Source organism: Aegilops tauschii, chromosome 4, assembly GCF_002575655.3.
Source record: "Aegilops tauschii subsp. strangulata cultivar AL8/78 chromosome 4, Aet v6.0, whole genome shotgun sequence".
In the NCBI taxonomy this organism is placed as follows: domain Eukaryota; kingdom Viridiplantae; phylum Streptophyta; class Magnoliopsida; order Poales; family Poaceae; genus Aegilops; species Aegilops tauschii.
Window position 1 is genome coordinate 19,376,167 of NC_053038.3, and position 18,100 is coordinate 19,394,266.

General features: G+C 45.4%; 1 protein-coding gene across 1 annotated transcript; it reads right to left on the reverse strand.

Moving 5' to 3' along the window:
* Positions 1–10,088: 10,088 nt before the first annotated feature.
* Positions 10,089–16,070, reverse strand: LOC109781225 (probable linoleate 9S-lipoxygenase 4). The gene is made up of 9 exons (XM_020339825.4): positions 15,403–16,070; positions 14,429–14,706; positions 12,854–13,091; positions 12,401–12,754; positions 12,226–12,308; positions 12,015–12,125; positions 11,567–11,880; positions 11,184–11,447; positions 10,089–11,098 (listed from the first exon to the last, which is right to left on the reverse strand). The coding sequence occupies exons 1-9, from the start codon at positions 15,611–15,613 to the stop codon at positions 10,315–10,317; spliced, it is 2,637 nt and encodes an 878-aa protein (XP_020195414.1). The 5' UTR covers positions 15,614–16,070; the 3' UTR covers positions 10,089–10,314.
* Between the last annotated feature and the right edge of the window lie 2,030 nt (positions 16,071–18,100).

The following is an 18,100-nucleotide window of genomic DNA, read 5'->3' on the forward strand; positions in this document are numbered from 1 at the left end:
GATGAGTGCACTATGTTATCTAGCTAGTCTTGGTGAGCATCTATTTGCATGCTGATGTGTGGAGCTTCCACTAGCTACCTTTCCCCTTTTTCTTTTGTTGGTATGTTTGGCTGGTGCCAAAATTTGCCCTACCAACATTTTTGGCAGCCCATGACATTTTGGCTCTTGGTTGGTTGGTTGTCCAAATTTTGGTTGTATATGGAATATGGCAAGCTCTCCTCGCATTCTCTTTACAAAATCTTTCCAATTTTTGGGTCAGAAAAGGTTCAAGGAATCTCTAGCAAATATTTTGGCGCGTTGGCTATTTTTCAGTTGCCTGAAAACATAATTGAAATCGGTCAATTTTGTTCGGCACCCGAGGTCGAGACATCAAGAGTGATCCAGAGCCGACGACGACGTGGCTGACCTCAGCGTCGCATGTGAAGGCGAGTCGGAGGTTTGATGGTGTATTGGGTGCACGGGTGCGGGAAAAATTGCCGACACGGAATCGTGGCGGGCTATAGAGGATGGCCCGCATGACATCAAGGCGGTGGCTCGGGCAGGGCGGGCGCGAGGTGTTTGCGGCAGTACCATTGGGCGTGGGTGGCCGGTGCAGACGGTTGGGTCAATGGTACAAGAAATGGAGCTGCGGCTAGAGGAGGAAGACGACTGGGTCGTGTGTGAAAAGAGTTGGAGGGTTGAAGCCGTTGTGATACAAAGAAGGAAAATGGTTGGTTGTCAGAAAAATGAACCTGCATCACTGTTACTAAATTTATATTAAATCAATGACACATATTTTGAGTCGGAGGGAGTAGGTGCTTATATATTCTGGCTATGTCATGAACCAAACATCTAATGTTGATATGACAAGATTTTGGTACTAGCTGACTTAAGTCACTTAACCCTCGGGTAACTAGCTCATTAACACTACACTAATGTGTGTAAAGTTCTTTTGGCTCGTACGGGATCATGGAACGACACTGACCATTTGTGGAAACCAAGAGATATGCATGAGAAAAGTACTCCCTCCATTCTAAAATAGATGACTCAATTTTATACTAACTTTAGTATAAAGTTAGTATAAAGTTGGATCATCTATTTTGGAACGGAGGGAGAAGACGACAAGGAAACCGAAGTAAAAAAAAAGACTGCAGCACAAACCAGTGATCGAGCAGTGCAGAACATATGAGACAAAGAATGAATGCAGTTAAGCCGGTTTGTTTGCCTGTTTGACATGCATCGACGGCCTTGCTATAAACAAGCAGAAAGCACACGACAAAATTTTTGCAGCCAGCAAAGCCAAAAAAAACTGGTAGGCAGGCAACACGAGCTCGATCGGTCGATGGCGTGACAAGGTGATTAAGCAAGCGAGGGACAGTGTCGGCCAGCGTCGCCTAGCTACATTCAGGCGTGTGAGTGCGCTAAATGCTTGTCGTGCAATTAAGCAAAAAAAGAAAGAAACACACGATAAAGCTAAGCAATGCTATAAAACAAATCAGGAGAGTATGTGAGGAAGAAACCACAGGTTACACAACTGGGTTTCTGAAAAGGTAGGGCATTGTTCAAAAATATAGGTTTGTTTTTTGTACAATTTAATCTTAATTGTTGAGGTGTTTGTACAAGCGGCTCTTTCCACCTATGTACTCCCTCCGTTTTTTGTACTTCGCATATCAAATTTGGTCAAAGTCAAACTACACAAAGTTTGATCAAATTTATATCAAAAAAATATGAACATCTACAATACTCAAACCCCTATTTCCGGGGAAGATTTTGCTCTCACGTTTCACCACTTGATCGATAGCAACCTGAGAATAAATGGGGTATTTTTGGGGCTCCCGGGGTGTAGATTTCCATGGTGACTATAGGTATTCATTTCAAATTTTGCTCTCACGTTTCACCACTTGGTCGATAGCAACCTGAGAATAAATGGGGTATGGGCACATGTATTTTTTAGGGCTCCCGGGGTGTAGATTTCCCCGGTGACTGTAGGTATTCATCTCAAATTTTTGCAACGTGATTTGCACGATTGTGTGTGCGTTTAGTAATATTCGTGCGTGTGGGCCATGTCGTTCTGTTGACCTGATTGCGTACGATTTTTTTCTCTTTTTCTAACTTTTTCTTATCAGTATAAATGGGACCAATGGGAAGCTGACACGCCAATTACTTGCAGTGTTTGCGATTGGTGCATCGGTCGCTGAATGTCGCCCCACTAGTAAAAAAGGGTCAAATGTGAGCCACATTAGTCCCGGTTTGAATTTGAGACGGCACTAATGTGTCCATTAGTGCCGGTTCCAACGGCTAGGCGGGAGGAGATCTTTAGTACCAGTTCGGAACGAACCTTTAGTACCGGTTCATGCCACGAACCGGCACTAAAGAGGCTGGGACCCGGCAAGCCCCTTTAGTACCGGTTTGTGGCATGAACCGGTAGTAAAGAGGTTGTGGCAGGCTGTTTTTAGTCCCACCTCGCTCCCCTAGTAGGATTTTTACCACCTTAAATATGTTACTTTTCAAAGTATCACAAGCACTTGGTCTTCATTAAACTTTATGTGTAGAATTTATGATTGCAATATGAGTCTTCACCAGTTTCTAAACCGTTAAGGACTCATGTTGACAATTCAGATTATACACAAAAAGATCATTGATAATCAATGTATTTTTTATGTATATTTTTACGTGTTTACGCCCTCACATGTATAATCAATATTTTTTAAACTTATTTGAACTCCAGACTTTTTTTGCGTTCAGTATGCAGTATTCAGAGCGACGTCATCAATTTCCAACACGTTCTGACATCATTTGCTGTTTTTCAGTCATTTACCGATTTATTTAGAGAGCTAAATGACCGTGAAATTCAAAATCACTACAAAAGGAACTCTGAAAATGTTGAAACTTCGCATGGTATCATCATTTCACCCGCATAACATGTGCAGAAGAGTAGAGAGGGTCACGGCAAAAACTGGACGCACTTCGTATACAAACTGGACAATCTCTTTCGGAGTATCAGGGTTACGGACGAGAACTCATCTGTTACACGGGCACTTCATTTTTTAAACTTATTTGAACTCCAGATTTTTTTGCGTTCCGTATGCACCATTCAAAACGAAGTCATCAATTTCCAACACGTTCAGACATCATTTGCTATTTTAAAGTCATTTACCGATTTGTTTAGAGAGCTAAATGACTGTGAAATTGAAAATCACTATAAAACAAACTCTGAAAATGTTGAAACTTGGCATGGTATCATCATTTCACCCGCATAGCATGTGCAAAAGAGTAGAGAGGGTCACGGCAAAAACTGGACGCAGTTCGTGTACAAACTGGACAATCTCTTTCGAAGTATCAGGGTTTCGGACGAGAACTCATCTGTTACACGGGCACTTCGCTTTTTGAACTTATTTGAACTCCAGACTTTTTTTGCGTTCCGTATGCACCATTCAAAGCGACGTCATCAATTTCGAACACTTTCTAACATCATTTGCTATTTTTCAGTCATTTACCGATTTGTTTAGAGAGCTAAATGACCGTGAAATTGAAAATCACTACAAAACGAACTCTGAAAATGTTGAAACTTGGCATGGTATCATCATTTCACCCGCATAGCATGTGCAAAAGAGTAGAGAGGGTCACGGCAAAAACTGGACGCAGTTCGTGTACAAACTGGACAATCTCTTTCGGAGTATCAGGGTTTCGGACGAGAACTCATCTGTTACACGGGCACTTCATTTTTTTAAACTTATTTGAAATCCAGACTTTTTTTGCGTGCCGTATGCACCATTTAAAGCGAAGTCATCAATTTTCAACATGTTCGGACATCATTTGCTATTTTTCAATCATTTACCGATTTGTTTAGAGAGCTAAATGACCATGAAATTGAAAATCTCTACAAAACGAACTCTGAAAATGTTGAAACTTGGCATGGTATCATCATTTCACCCGCATAACATATGCAAAAGAGTAGAGAGGGTCACGGCAAAAACTGGACGCACTTCGTGTACAAACTGGACAATATCTTTCGGAGTATCAGGGTTTCGGACGAGAACTCATCTGTTACACGGGCACTTCGTTTTTTTAAACTTATTTGAACTCCAGACTTTTTTGCGTTCCGTATGCACCATTCAAAGCGACGTCATCAATTTTGAACACTTTCTAACATCATTTGCTATTTTTCAGTCATTTAGTACCGGTTGGTGGCTCGAACCGGTACTAGTGGGGGCCTTTGGTACCGGTTGGAGCCACCAACCGGTACTAAAGGGTGTCGTTTCCTACCGGTTGGTGGCTCCAACCGGTACTAAAGGCCCCGTCTATATATATGGCACTGACGAAAATTTCAGTTTTATCGACCACCACTTCTTCTTCCAACTGCTTCGCGCGACATCGCCGCCGCCGCCGCGCCGTCGCCCATCGCGCGCCGCCCGTCGTCGCCGTCTCGCGCCGCCGCCCCGTACGTCGCCGTCTCGATCGCGCGCACCGTCGCCGGCCCCCGGCCCGCCGCCCGTCGTCGCGCCGTCTCCGTCGCGTCGCCGTCTCGCGCCGCCGCCCGTACGCCGCCACCCCCTGCTCGTACACACACACACACGCGCACGCACACACAGACACAGAGACACACACACACACACATTTTTTACTTATTTTCTGTTTTCTGTTGTTTAGATAATGCATGTCAAATTGTTAATTAGATGATCGAATTAGATGAATTACGTAGATAAGAATGTTAGATGAATTAGATAAAAAAGTTGTTAAATATTAATGTCAATTGTTAGATGAATTAGCTAGATATTAATTAGGTATACGAGATTTGAACTAGCTAGTTGAATTAATATAACTAGTTTATTTTTAGTAAGAAAATTAATAGAACTAGTTTATTTTTAGTAAGAAAATTTAGGTATATGAGATTATTTGAACTAGTTGAATTAATATAACTAGTCTATTTTTAGTAAATGCTTAGTTGAACTAGTTGAATTAATAGAAGTAGTTTATTTTTAGTAAGAAAATTTAGGTATATGAGATTTGATGATTTAATTAAAATATTACTATATATAGCTACTTTATATATTTTAGTAAGAAAATTAATAGAACTAGTTTATTTTTAGTAAATTCTTAGTTGAATTAGTATAATTAATAAAACTATTTTATTTTTAGTAAGAAATTTAGGTATCTGAGATTTTATGATCTAATTAAAATATTACTATATAGAACTAGCTACTTTATTTTAGTAAGAAAATTAATAGAACAAGTTTATCTTTAGTAAATGCTTAGTTGAATTAGTTGAATTAATAGAAGTAGTTGAATTAATTGAATTAATAGAACTAGTAAGTGTTTAATGTTTCACCTATATGAACATAGGAAATGTCGTCTGACGACGAAAAAGATTTCATTATGTGCGAATACTGTGAAGACCAGCGCGGCCTGTGCGACAGAAATTTCCTTGTTGATGATAGGCGCTTCAGCATCAAACTGGATGAGATTTTCGAAGTGGATACAGTAAGTCACAACGACAAGTCTTTTTTCGTAATTAAGCATGACTTATATATGCTTCATTTGCTTCAACTTATAATTTTAAATTTTCACTATTCTAGTAGCACATCCCCTGCCATGCAATAATTTTTGTCTTGAATAAGATAGGTTTCAGTGCTATGGAAACTCCGGAGGTAAAGAGAGTTTACCTGAAGACCGAGCATGGTTATACTTTCAACATCAAATTATACAATGTAGACACATACACCTATTTTGAATGCAAAACTTGGCAATCACTATGCAAGGCTTATGCATTTGAGCCTGATATGGTTATCACCTTTGATATTCGTCCGGAAGATGATATTGAAGTTAATAGAGACATCTGGGTCCATGTGCATACGCCTTCAGTTCTACCATTATGTGAGTTTCTCAACCATGCATATTTATGTCTTTGATATTGTTTATTCAAAAATAGTTGACAACTAATTTCTATTGACAGCTTATTTCCATTCAAGCAAACATGTCCGGCGCTTGGTAGACAGGACCTACTACTGTCCCGGGGCTGAACTAAACTGCGAGGAGATAAGTCATTATGTTTCATGGCTTGAGGATCTTCATACTGTCAAGACAAATTTTCTTCCTGCACTTAGAAATGTTAGTACTCAAAACGTGCGACCAATAGTGATCGTATTGAACTACGGTCACATCTATTTAGTTACGACCAAACGTAAGATTTTTACTATTTGTCCTCAGTGCATCTTTTGCATACATTATTTGAAGCTAAACTTTCATTGCTAAGTATATTAATTACTATACGATGTTCTTCAACAGGGACTCCCGATGACAGTTGTGGCTCAGTGGATCGAGACTAAAGGTCGCATGTCAACGGTTAGCTTACGGCCAAGATATCCTACATTGCACATGAGTGCATTCAGTATTTCTAAAAGCGATGAATGCTTAATAGTGAAAGATTGGAGCAAAATTGTTAACGATCCCAGAGAAGTACTAGGGGGCAGCAATCAGAAGTGCAGCCCACGATTAGGAGACAGGTTCATCTGCATGCTCCAGTGTGATGAATCAGGAGAGCTATACATGTTCTATGCTATTTTACCTGAGAGAGAGCAGCAGGAGTGATTTAGCTAGTTCATGCTCTTAGTACTTGTCCTCTCATGTCCGTGTTCTTCGTCCTAAACTTAATCTCAAAGAGTGATTTGATTTTGTGGTGTTATGAACACTTATAATATCATGACCATGTTGAACTCGGTGATATCTTTTTTTCTGGTACAAGTGAATGTTTCTTCTTTAAGCTAGTGTTGGTGGTGATTAGATAGCGGTAATGACTATGATGATTAAATAGTGGTAATGACGACTATGATGATTTTTAGCTAGCTAGTATACTGTTGTTGATGATATGAGATGCAAGAGTTTTTATATTAATTAATATGATGATGATGATGATGATGATGATGATGATGAGTTATTATATCATTTATGAAAGAAACCGCAGATTAGTTTCAGCTGGATGGATCCTAGCTAAGTGATCAAGTATATGCCATATCCATATTATACTTGAGGTGATCAAGTATAATATGGATATGGCATATACTTGATCACTTAGCTAGGATCCACATGCATCCAGTCGAAACTAATCTGCGGTACTTTCACCTAATGATTTAACAACTCATTATAATGTAAAACAATTGCTAAATTAAATTGAAAACACAAAATTAAAGAGAAAATAAAAAATAAAACCAAAACATCCCCAAACACTTAGTACCGATTGGTGTTACCAACCGGTAGTCCTACACGCACCCGGGCCTGGCTCGTGCCACGTGCTGGCACGTTAGCGCCGGTTCGTGCCGAACCGGTACTAAAAGGGGGGACCGGCACTAAAGGCCTTTACAAACCGGGACTAAAGCCCGGTTCTGCACTATGCCCGCAGCGGAATTTGATTTGACTACGTCCTATTTGTCGTTATCCGGCTATATCTTGTCGCTTCCGTCTTACCATCACTGTGCCCTTTGATATTTCCCCCCTTCGCGTTCTTCATGGGCACATGTATGCGTGCGTGTCGTCCGGCGGTGCATGCGCATGTGCCATAGATTTCTGATATCTTGGTCTTCGCTTGATAATCCAACGTCTTAGTAAGATGGACATGCGACATCTCGTTGATAAGGCCGCTGGGTAGCTGGTCCTTGCTTTGGGGAAGCTCATCACGGCGTTTGGCAGGATGGCTTTGGTCAGAGGAGTGCTCACTTCAGTCGCAACATACCATCGGGGCAAGCCCACTTCTCGGGGTGTGTGTGTGGGGGGGAGCCAAAATCCAACAACAGCAGATCAGGCATGGCCAAGTGCGCGGGGGAAAGAAGGGATCGGCCATGTCACTCAATGCGAGGGGGGGACAAGCTTTGTAGCTGGCCGGCGGCGAACTTTTGGTGGTCAGAGTGGTGGCGCTCCGCTTCCCTTCGCCCCCCTCGCCGCTCAGTCCACCGAGCGACATCAGAGATCCCAGGTGGTTCATTTGGCTCCTAGTTGCGCTCGGTATTGCATTGTTCCTCCTTGTTATCATTTACATCACGTTGCGCGTGCTCGCGTTGCACGCGAGGAAGAAGGGGCTCGTAGCTAGAGCCAGGAAATTAGAGTCTCTTTCGAGCTGCATGTCGTGTTGTTTCCTGTGTTCTCTTGCGCACGTCCATGGCCTCGGGCGGAAGATTTGGTCATATATATGTATGTGACTTTTATTTATTGCCCGGATCTCCTGCTGCTATTTCTCCTACTGTTGATCTGCTTCTTCATTCTCTGGTTACCACTGTTAAACTTCAGTTATGAAAGAACCGCTGTTCAAATTCAGTTAACACTTCTCTGTTGTTCCTCTTCTTGTCTCCAGAATTGCCGTGCTGCTTGAACCATTATTGGTTTGCCCTCTCCTATGTGTAATATAATGTGAGACTGTGGGCCTCTGTAAGGTGAACTTAAAAGGGAATAATTATAGCAAGTACTGGGTCGCATACAAGCCAGGACAGGACTCCATGAACAGTCAAGTATAGCATTTGCACTTGAAAATGAACTTCCATCAGCTCGAAAGTCCGTTAATGCCCTCACTCATTTTATGACGAAAGTTTTACTTCTCTCAAAACTGTAACTTCCACCTACAATTTCCAACTTTTAAAATCGGTGAAGCAGTGAAGGCCAACTTGTTGTATCCCTGTAAAATTTCCAACTCGTATACTAGACCCTTTTCCGTATAACGAGATACTGCAGGGACGTGAAGGACAACTTGTCTTCCTCTTATGAAGATTGTGAAGGTACATATGGTATGTTCTTGTAATCAAGCGGCTTATGTACTAGCTTATTTTAGTTATTGTAATAAGACTTCATTTAGTTGGTTTGACGAGCCTCCTGACTTTGATTCTAGCAAGCTTATAGATGATTATTTGATTTTAATAAAACTAGCCATGATGGTCTTCCCTTAAGAAGAAAAACCCGAGACGCATGGCAAAAGCGAGCCTCAATTCGAGTACATGCAATTAACTTTTTGATTGGTTATTCGAGTACATGCAATTAACCTTTTGATCGGTTGAGATGATAGCGAGTAGAGCACGAAAACATGGATGCCCCCATGAAATTACAAACGATCGATCTGTCCAACTGATAGATCGTACTAACCTATATCCAAATAATTACTATATCATCGTACGGCGCATGCATGATTTTGCCGGTTTATAATCATAGAAACCCTATTCAACTGCTCCCTCTACCTCCCCTGCCCTGTCATTCAACACTATGAAGTCTCAGAAAGAAAATAAGTCGGATGATACTATTTGTCTTGCTAACGAGTGCATGTTTATCCTATAAAATTTGAGTAAACCATTCTTCTGTGCGAAGAGAATAAATGGTTTTCAACTCCATTATTTCTATTGCATTGTGTGTCTTTCGAACAAATGCAAAGAAAGTAAGCCTATGTTCCTACATACAAGTCTTTCTAGAAATTTTAAAAAGTACTACATACGAAGCAAAACGAGTGAATCTACACTCTAAAATATGTCTACATACATCCGTATGTAATCTCTATTGAAATCTTTAGAAAGACTTACATTTAGAAACAGAGGGAGTAGATTATATACTATGCGTCTTCCTAATAAGTGCATGTTTATCCTATAAAGGTCGAGTGTTAGTTTTTTGCGACGAGAGTGAATGGTTTTCAGCTCCGTTGTGGTTCTATTGTACCACGTATCTTAACTCTATCTTTCTTCTCAATGCAGTTGCAGATACAATTGACAAGGGTGCAACCGAGAACCATGTAATTGACAACATGTTTCACTAGTACTTATCTTGCATCTCCAACTGTTTCAGCTATATTATTTTCACTAAATGTGTTTACTCTTTATCAGTCATACCATATACTAACTCAATATTTATGGGCGCTTCGAGGGGAGAACAAAAAAATGTGTCCAAATAAGTTGAATTCAAATTTAAACTATTTATTGGAAAACTTCATGTCCGGATTGTAATATTTATATCTGAGTACAATTTTTCCCATCATAAAAATGGTTGCGGCAATGGCTTGTTGGTATGAATATTAACTCACCACCATCACTGCCAACTCTAATTTTTATGATAAAGAAAATGGATGGAGACAGTAGAAAGAAGAGAAATTTCTGTGAGATAAAAAGAATGCACACACGACTGCTTATTCATGCCTCATTGTCCTCTCACTATGAACATCATCTACGATCATCATTTCCCATCATCCACTAATCCCTGACAACAACTAATTACCGCAATCACCCAAAAGCGAATGAAAAGGATTAAAGGAACACAATACACCCTGCGAGACACGAACCAACCAATCTAGGAGTACTGAAGAAAGATCACGCACGATCAGATGGAGACGCTGTTGGGGATGCCCATGGCGGTGAGCCCGAGCCCTTTCTCGCCGCCGGCGTCCGACGTGTTGGGGTACAGCAGCATGTAGGGCATCTTCACCGGCCCGTTCCGGTTCTTGAGCGCCGGGTCCTTGTTCATGTCCAGGATCCGCTTCTCGATCTCCATCAGCCGGGTGCCGAACCTCTTGAACGCCTCCAGGGCCTTGGCGTCCGACGTCCACTCCGGCGTGTCGCGCTGCCCGAGGTACACCTCGTCGGAGGAGTGCTTCGACAGGATCTCGATGAGCGTGATGCCCAGGATGGTCTGGAACTGGCTGGTGATGGTGTGGATGAACACCTTGTCAGCCTCCTTCCCGCCCTTCTGCAGCTGCTTGTACTCCTCTTCGCCCTCCTCCGGCATCTTCCGACGGCTCACCGTCGGCCGGTTCGGGAGGTACCCAGCGTACGGGTACTGCCCGAAGTTGACCGCCGCGTGGAGCGCCGACGCCACCCAGATGATGGTGGTGCACGTCTTGGCCAGCTCCTGCACGGTCACCATCTTGGGCCACCAGTCGGCATCCTTGAGGTCACCGTGCCCAACCTCGCGCACCTCCTTCCACCACTCCTCCAGCTCCTTGTCGGCCCGGAGCACGCCGTCGTTGGGGTAGTAGATGGCCAGGTACTCGTTCACCCACCGCTCGATCGCCCACCAGATCACCAGCCCGTCCACCGCGTACGGGTAGTCCTTGATCAGCAGCCGGACACCGTATGGGCTCGATGAATCCGGCACAGCCATGCCTCTGCGTGCACAAACAAGCAAAAATCATCTTTAGTCAACCATTTCTTCCACATTCCGAGCTTGCATCAACCTTCTCTTTTTATTACCTCTTGACGAGATCGTCGGGGAGGCCCTGCTCGGTGAGCTTCCAGTTCTTGTAGACGACGGAAGACATCTCAAGCGCATATTTCTCCGGGAAGACGGTCATCTCAAAAACACCACCGGCATTGATGAGAGTGGTCCGCGCCAGGGCATTGATGTTCAACGTGTCGCGGTAATGCGGGCTCAGCAGCTTGTGCACCGGGTGCACCACACTGAGTTGCCGGTTCGTCGCAATCACGAACGGCTCGATCACCGCGTGCGTGTTCAGCCTAAGAAAACAATCAAAAAGCTCAGCTCAGCGCGTTGGTACAATGGTGGCACTTGTTCTCTGCCTAGTAGAACCTATAACATGAAGCAGGGGTATATATACTGATGTTGCAATGCATACCAGTGGCTGATAAGCTGATGCCATGCGGAGTCATCGACCGAGGCGTAAGCCTTGGCAAGCTGCCAGATCTGGCCATCAACACCAGAGTCAATATCAGCCGGAAGGTACACCGTGCTCTTCGCGCCGTGCTGTATTCCGTCAGGGTGCGGCAGGCTCAGCTCGATGGCCAAGGGCTTCAGCGTGCCATCGGCCTTCAGGAACAGCAGGGTCCTTGAAGCATAGATGTAGTTGCCTTCCAACTTGTTGATGCGGTCAAGGAATGGCATGAAGTTATCATGGTGATCTAGAATGAAGAGCCTGTTCTTCTCCATTGCCTGCACAATACATGGTTGTTAGGACAATCAATCTTACAGTACTAGATTATTCAGTACTGTACTTGTTCCCTAGCAATTTGCACCTCAATGAGATTTCCCTTTTCACCACAAAATAGCTCAATGAATCAACATACCTGTTTCACTGTGAGGCCATCTTCCAGGTTCTGCTGAATTTGATCTTCGGTGATAGTGCTTGACTGGTCCCCGTACGCACTGGGATCCAGGGTGCTTTTTACAGGGAACTCCTGTGGTCATCAAATAGAAAACAAATGATGATTAATTCTCACTAGATTATGAGGAGATGGTTTATTCTTTTCTTCTTCTTTTAATGGCATAGGTGCTAACCGTCAGACGTTTGATGCAAACCGGGTTCACGCCTGCGAGCATCTCCCGCGCAAACTCCTCATCTGACCTCCAAGCATAATCATCTGACATTTAAGAAAATAAGTTATATAACAAAAATAAAAAGGGTAAAACAAGGGACGACCGTATTAAGCAAGCCATGCACACAGCTGATTACTTGATCTGATAACATGTGGAAGGGGCAGATTCAGGAGGTCGTCGCCAGCAACCGGTAAAAGGCTTTTAATAAACTGAAGGGGGATTTTCTTCTTGAGCTCCTTTAGATGTTGGTTATCGGGCACTTTCAGAAGACCATCATAGAGATCATAGATGTCTTGAAACGAATCAAACTCCTTGGGCGTAGTGTCAACATAGGTCCTGATTACCGGAAGAATGGCCTCGGTGATGGCCTTGAGAGAGTACCCAAGGAAGTCAGACAGCTTGAGGTGCCCAAAGCGCTCATCACGCGGGACATAGATGTTCAGGGCCTCCTGTATCTTGTACTGAGGAATTCTGCTCTCTGATCTAGGGTCTGGCGAAAAGATCAAATCCCCAATATGAGTCCGATTGCAAGGTGACATGGTTGTGAACATGTGAAAAATAACAAACATATAGACTGCACTGGACTCACCTGTTTTTGTTGGGGGTCGGCCAGTTCTGCAACGACGGGGATAGGGGAGTTCTTGGGTGCCGCCGAGAACTGGGCGCGGATGGCCCTTGTCCGGCTCACCGAGGTCGTTGTAGTAGTCATAGCGGTACACACGGTCCCACTCCTCGTACTTTCCAGTTGTGCTGTCACCTCGGAGATTGTTGAGTTCATCTTGCCTGTATTGCACCAAAAGTGCAGGCATTTTGCTGGGCAGATAGGTCTGAAAAAAATAGCGAGAAAATGAGGCGACAGATAAGCAAAACGAAACCTGTGAGAAGCAGGACTACTCAGTCCCCCAAACCCAGGCAGGCAGGTGCTCCGGGATTTAAAACAGGACTACTACAAATTAACGTGTGAGAAACAGATACTAATTCAGTTTGCTTGCTTGTGATGGAGGAGTATTTCTGAAAACAAGTTGATATTTCTGTCTCCTAATCCTCTGATCATCAGGGGAACAGTTAAAAACAGCTATTTTCTTCTTGGTGATAAACAATTATAGGAGTAGAAAAGTCTTCAACTTGCTATATATACGATCTAACAATTGGTTGTGGATCTGAGAGATTCGGATATGCCCGGGGATGCGTGATTCTTGTCCAGAACAAAAGCCTATTAAAATAGAGTAGGTAGCAAACTGATGACACCTGCAACTTGTTGTTTCATAATCGTTATTATACTGGTAACTTGTACGACCAGTCCATTATCTTTGTACAAAAAGCTCTTAAGATGAGTTCAGTCAGTAGGGATGCATATGCATCTGCATGGGCGTGCAACTTGCTGTCAAACTATTCAGGTCGCATAAGATAGATTCGTTGGGTCGTTTTGAATGGATGACCATAGCAAAATGCAAGTCCCCAGCCAAAATGGGGATTAGTAATCAGAGCTTATTTTTCATGCCAGGTGAAGCTAGGTGGGGTATGATGTGGATACTCTGAAGAAGACCAGTCCCAGGATTCATACCGCAAGACATTTTTATGTGGCGTTGGAAATTCTGACAAGGCATTACTAATTTACTATTTGAGAGCAGCAAAGGGCAGCCGTTGACTTGACTGAACGACCAAGACCTAGCAACAGCAACTCGACAGCTAATCTACCGGATGACAGCATGCAGTAGTAAATTCCTTGTCTGCGCCAGCTCAACTACTGCTAGTCGATTTGGCATCTCTTCTTTTTGATTGACTGTTCTTTTGTTCTGTTTTTGACAGCAATTTTGGCATTTGTTCTTGGCAACATATCTATCGTTAGCATCTCCTATAGTAGGTGGCACAAGTGATAGCAAGTACTAATATGATATACTGCTACCACCTAATCCATGCAGCAGATTTTCTTAATAATGCAAAAGAATCGGCTAAGATCCAATTCCAATTCCAATCCAAGGTTCATGACCACACTCAGAAAAAGACACAATGTTTTTAAAAAGAAGATGAAATGCGTGCAAAACGAGAGTTAATAATTTTCCTCCGGTGGGTTGATTGATTGATTGATTGTGGTGTCGTCGTCGGCGGCGGCGGCGAGCGGAAGGAAGGAAGAGGAAGAGGAAGGGAGGAAGAAGGAGCTCACGTCGTTGGCGAAGAAGACGCGGTCGACGTTGGGGTAGATCCAGGAGTTGGCGACGAAGACGACGGTGCCCTTGCCGGGGACGCCCTGGAGGGTGAGCGTCTTGAGCAGGTATTCGGAGCGGTAGGTGTTGCGGACGAGGACGGCGCCGGGGATGCCCTGCGAGTCGTCCCACTCGAAGGTGACCTTGAACACCGACTCCCCCGCCGCCTTGGACTTCATCGTCACCACCATCTCCTCCAGGTGCGCCGGCCTCCCCACCTTGCCCCGCCTCGGATTCTCTGCAACCGCACGCACGCCGGAATATCATCATCAGAAATACTATCAAGAAACATCAATCAATTATTTTCGGGTCTTATTTCTCATCAGAGATTGACATGAATCACCACCACCACCATCATCATCAGAGGATAGTATCGAAAAACATCGATCAATCATTTTCGGGTCTCATTTCTCGGAGACTGAGGTGGCGATCTTGGATTTTGGGAGGGGGGACGCCGGACACGTGGGTGGAGTCGCGTGGCGGACATTGACTAGTCTCCCCGCTGGCCGCTGTCCTCGGTCGGTCCCGGTCCCTCCGGAGGCCACAGCATTGATGCTAAACCCTGGCGGCCACGCCAATCTAGCTAGGAGCATCGATCCATGGGTCCACGACAAGATGAACATGATCAAAAGTTGAAAACTGCTTTTGTTTTCATTTCCCTTTTTTTTTGGACTGAAACCAACGCAGATTGTTTCTCAACTTAATCGATACTTACATGATTCGCAAAGAAGAAACCAAATCGATGCAGATTGTTTCTGAACTAAATGGATACGGGATTCGCAGACAAAAAAGGCCGGAAATCAACAGAGATTGTTGCGAAAACGCCAAGAGGGAAACTGAAACGCAGGCGCGTACGACGAGAGCCAGCGGTTACGCGGCGGATGCAGGGCGAGGGAGGGAGAAAGGGGAGAAACGAAGGGGAAAGAAAGCTTACGGGGGTCCGGGGCGGTGGCGCTGACGAGGTGGAAGATGACGCCGTCGTCCGTGCCGAGGATGTCGTGGACGCCGTCGAGGAGGGAGGCGTGGAAGTCGCCGAGGTTGAGGACGTCGCTCTTGACCAGCACGGCCGTGCCCCGGATCTTGCCCTCCTTCCACGCCTGCTTGTTCTTCCCCGTCAGCCGGTCCACCAGCCCGTGCAGCAGCATCTCTCCTCTCCTCTCTGGTTCTGGTTCTGGTTCTTGGGGCAGGGCAGAGCACGAGGAACACAACTGGCTGGCAGAAGCAGAGTGGACTGGCCTAGTCTGCGGCCGCTACGCCGGGATTTATAGGGCCGGCCGGACCTCGCCGATAATTTACTGCGGCAGCCACCAACCCAACAGCAGCAGCAACAGCGGTGTCAGAGGAGGGCTGCCTGCCGCGGTGGAGCGAGATATGAGATCGCCGGAGGCAGGTGGCTTTTGGCGCACTTTATAGTAATAATTTTATTTACCGCCTGGTACTACTCCGTTCGAAATTACTTATTTTGAAAATGGATGTATCTAAAACTAAAATACGTCTAGATACATCCATTTCTACGACAAATAATTCCGAACGGAGGACGGAGTAGTGGGGATATTTCTCGACGGTTTTTAAAACGTTTTTTTCTTCTCTGAAGCGCGGCGCGCCAGGGAGGAGCCCAGTTGGCTGCCAAAAAACGCCATGGACAACCGACACGATGGCAGTGTTCCACAGGGTATCGTAGAAACTCGGCGAAAGGCCACATCGTCGCTCCGAGCTGACAAGTAATACTACTCCAGCACAGCTTGCTTGCCATTCGCTGGGCCATCGCCGTATTAATTGGGCGCGCCGAACTCGATTAATTGGACGGTGCCCCAACTAAGAAGAAGCTGCACGTATGGGTTACGCTACGACATCTTAGCTTGTTACGTTGGCCCATCTTCAAGGCTGACACGTAATTTTGCTTCGGCATCCATCCATACACACAGATGAAGAGCCGACCATCCAATATTAGCCGCATACATTTTAACCATTGTTTAAATTAAACGGATGAAATTCAAAACACGGCGGATTTCGTATAAACAGGCCAAAATTCATTACATTTGAAACCCTACTCTTAACCTAATCTAGATGATCGACGGCGCCTGTTCTCCGTGTTCGCGCATTAGCCCTGAGAACTGAAGCTCCGACTCTTGCCTTCGCCTTCTCCAGTTCTGCATCGGCGCTCTACAGCCCCGCCTACGGAGCCCTGGAAGGTGAAACTGTCCGCCTCCATGTTGCCGCCAAGCGGCTAATCGGCCGACGAAGTTCAGCCTACCAAGCTTGGCTTCAACGGGAGGGGAGGAGCAATGGCCCTCTTGGACCCGAGTGACGACGACCTACCATGCACTACTCTTCTTCACTGCCGGCGGCACCCACAAATGTGCCGACTTCGTGGTGGTGGCGGGACACGGCCGGGGCGGAGCTGGTGATAAGGGAGCCCCTACAGTATAATCGGTACAACAAACCCAAATTGCAAGTATCATGCCTTGAACCCGGGTGGGTGGGAAGGCAACAACCCCTTCCCACCACTAGTTATGCTTAGTCTTCTCCTCCTCGTCGATCTTGCCCCACACCTCATCCGCCGCCTCAAAGAACTCCCTGTAGGCGGCTTCTAACTCCGTCTGACGTTGGCGGTACCGCCAGCGGTCACGACGGATTTCATGGGGGTAGCGGCCGAAGTCGACCGGCACCTCCTACTCCGCCACGTCCACGTCCGACATGATGGTCGTGCCGGCATGAGTTGCTCCTCCGCGCGTCGGTGCTCCTCGAGGAGGCCGAGGTTGTAGGCCTGGTCGACCTGCGCCTGTCGGAACTTGGCCTCCTGCTCCTCCCGCGGCATATCCGTGTAGTGCGTATGGGCCTCGCAGATGGTGAGGCCGTCAAGCAACGATGAGGAGGGTGGCGCTGACTCCTCCTTCATTTGGGCATCGTTGGCCTCCGTCTGCCGGTCTGCCAGCCGACAACAATGGCAGCCATCTCGTTCTTTGATACGTCTCCAACGTATCTATAATTTGTGAAGTATTCATGCTATTATATTATCCATCTTGGATGTTTAATATGCATTTATATGCTATTTTATATGATTTTTGGGACTAACCTATTAACCTAGAGCCCAGTGCCAGTTTCTGTTTTTTCCTTGTTTTTGAGTATCGCAGAAAAGGAATATCAAACGGAGTCCAATTGACCTGAAAATTTACGGAGATTAGTTTTGGACCATAAGAAGCCCATGGAGCATCGGAGATGGACCAGAAGAGTCCCGAGGCCACCACGAGGGTGGAGGGCGCGCCCTACCCCCCTGGGCGCGCCCCCTACCTCATGGCCGCCTCGTGAACCCCCCTGACTTGTTCCCGACGCCAACACCTCTTATATATCCCCAAACCTCCAGAAAATAACCTAGATCGGGAGTTCCGCCGCCGCAAGCCTCTGTAGCCACCAAAAACCAATCGGGACCCTGTTCCGGCACCCTGCCGGAGGGGGGATCCATCACCGGTGGCCATCTTCATCATCCCGGCACTCTCCATGACGAGGAGGGAGTAGTTCACCGTCAGGGCTGAGGGTATGTACCAGTAGCTATGTGTTTGATCTCTCTCTCTCTCTCTCTCTCTCTCGTGTTCTTGATTTGGCATGATCTTGATGTATCGCGAGCTTTGCTA

What these genes read in the sequence shown, in the direction of transcription:
- LOC109781225 (XM_020339825.4), bottom strand. Translation starts at nt 15,613, where the DNA reads ATGCTGCTGCACGGGCTGGTGGACCGGCTGACGGGGAAGAACAAGCAG. An exon ending in CCGACCCCCAACAAAAACAG is followed by an intron (nt 12,755 to 12,853) that starts GTGAGTCCAGTG and finishes TCTTTTCGCCAG; the next exon opens with ACCCTAGATCAGAGAGCAGA. An exon ending in TCCACATGTTATCAGATCAA is followed by an intron (nt 12,309 to 12,400) that starts GTAATCAGCTGT and finishes CTTAAATGTCAG; the next exon opens with ATGATTATGCTTGGAGGTCA.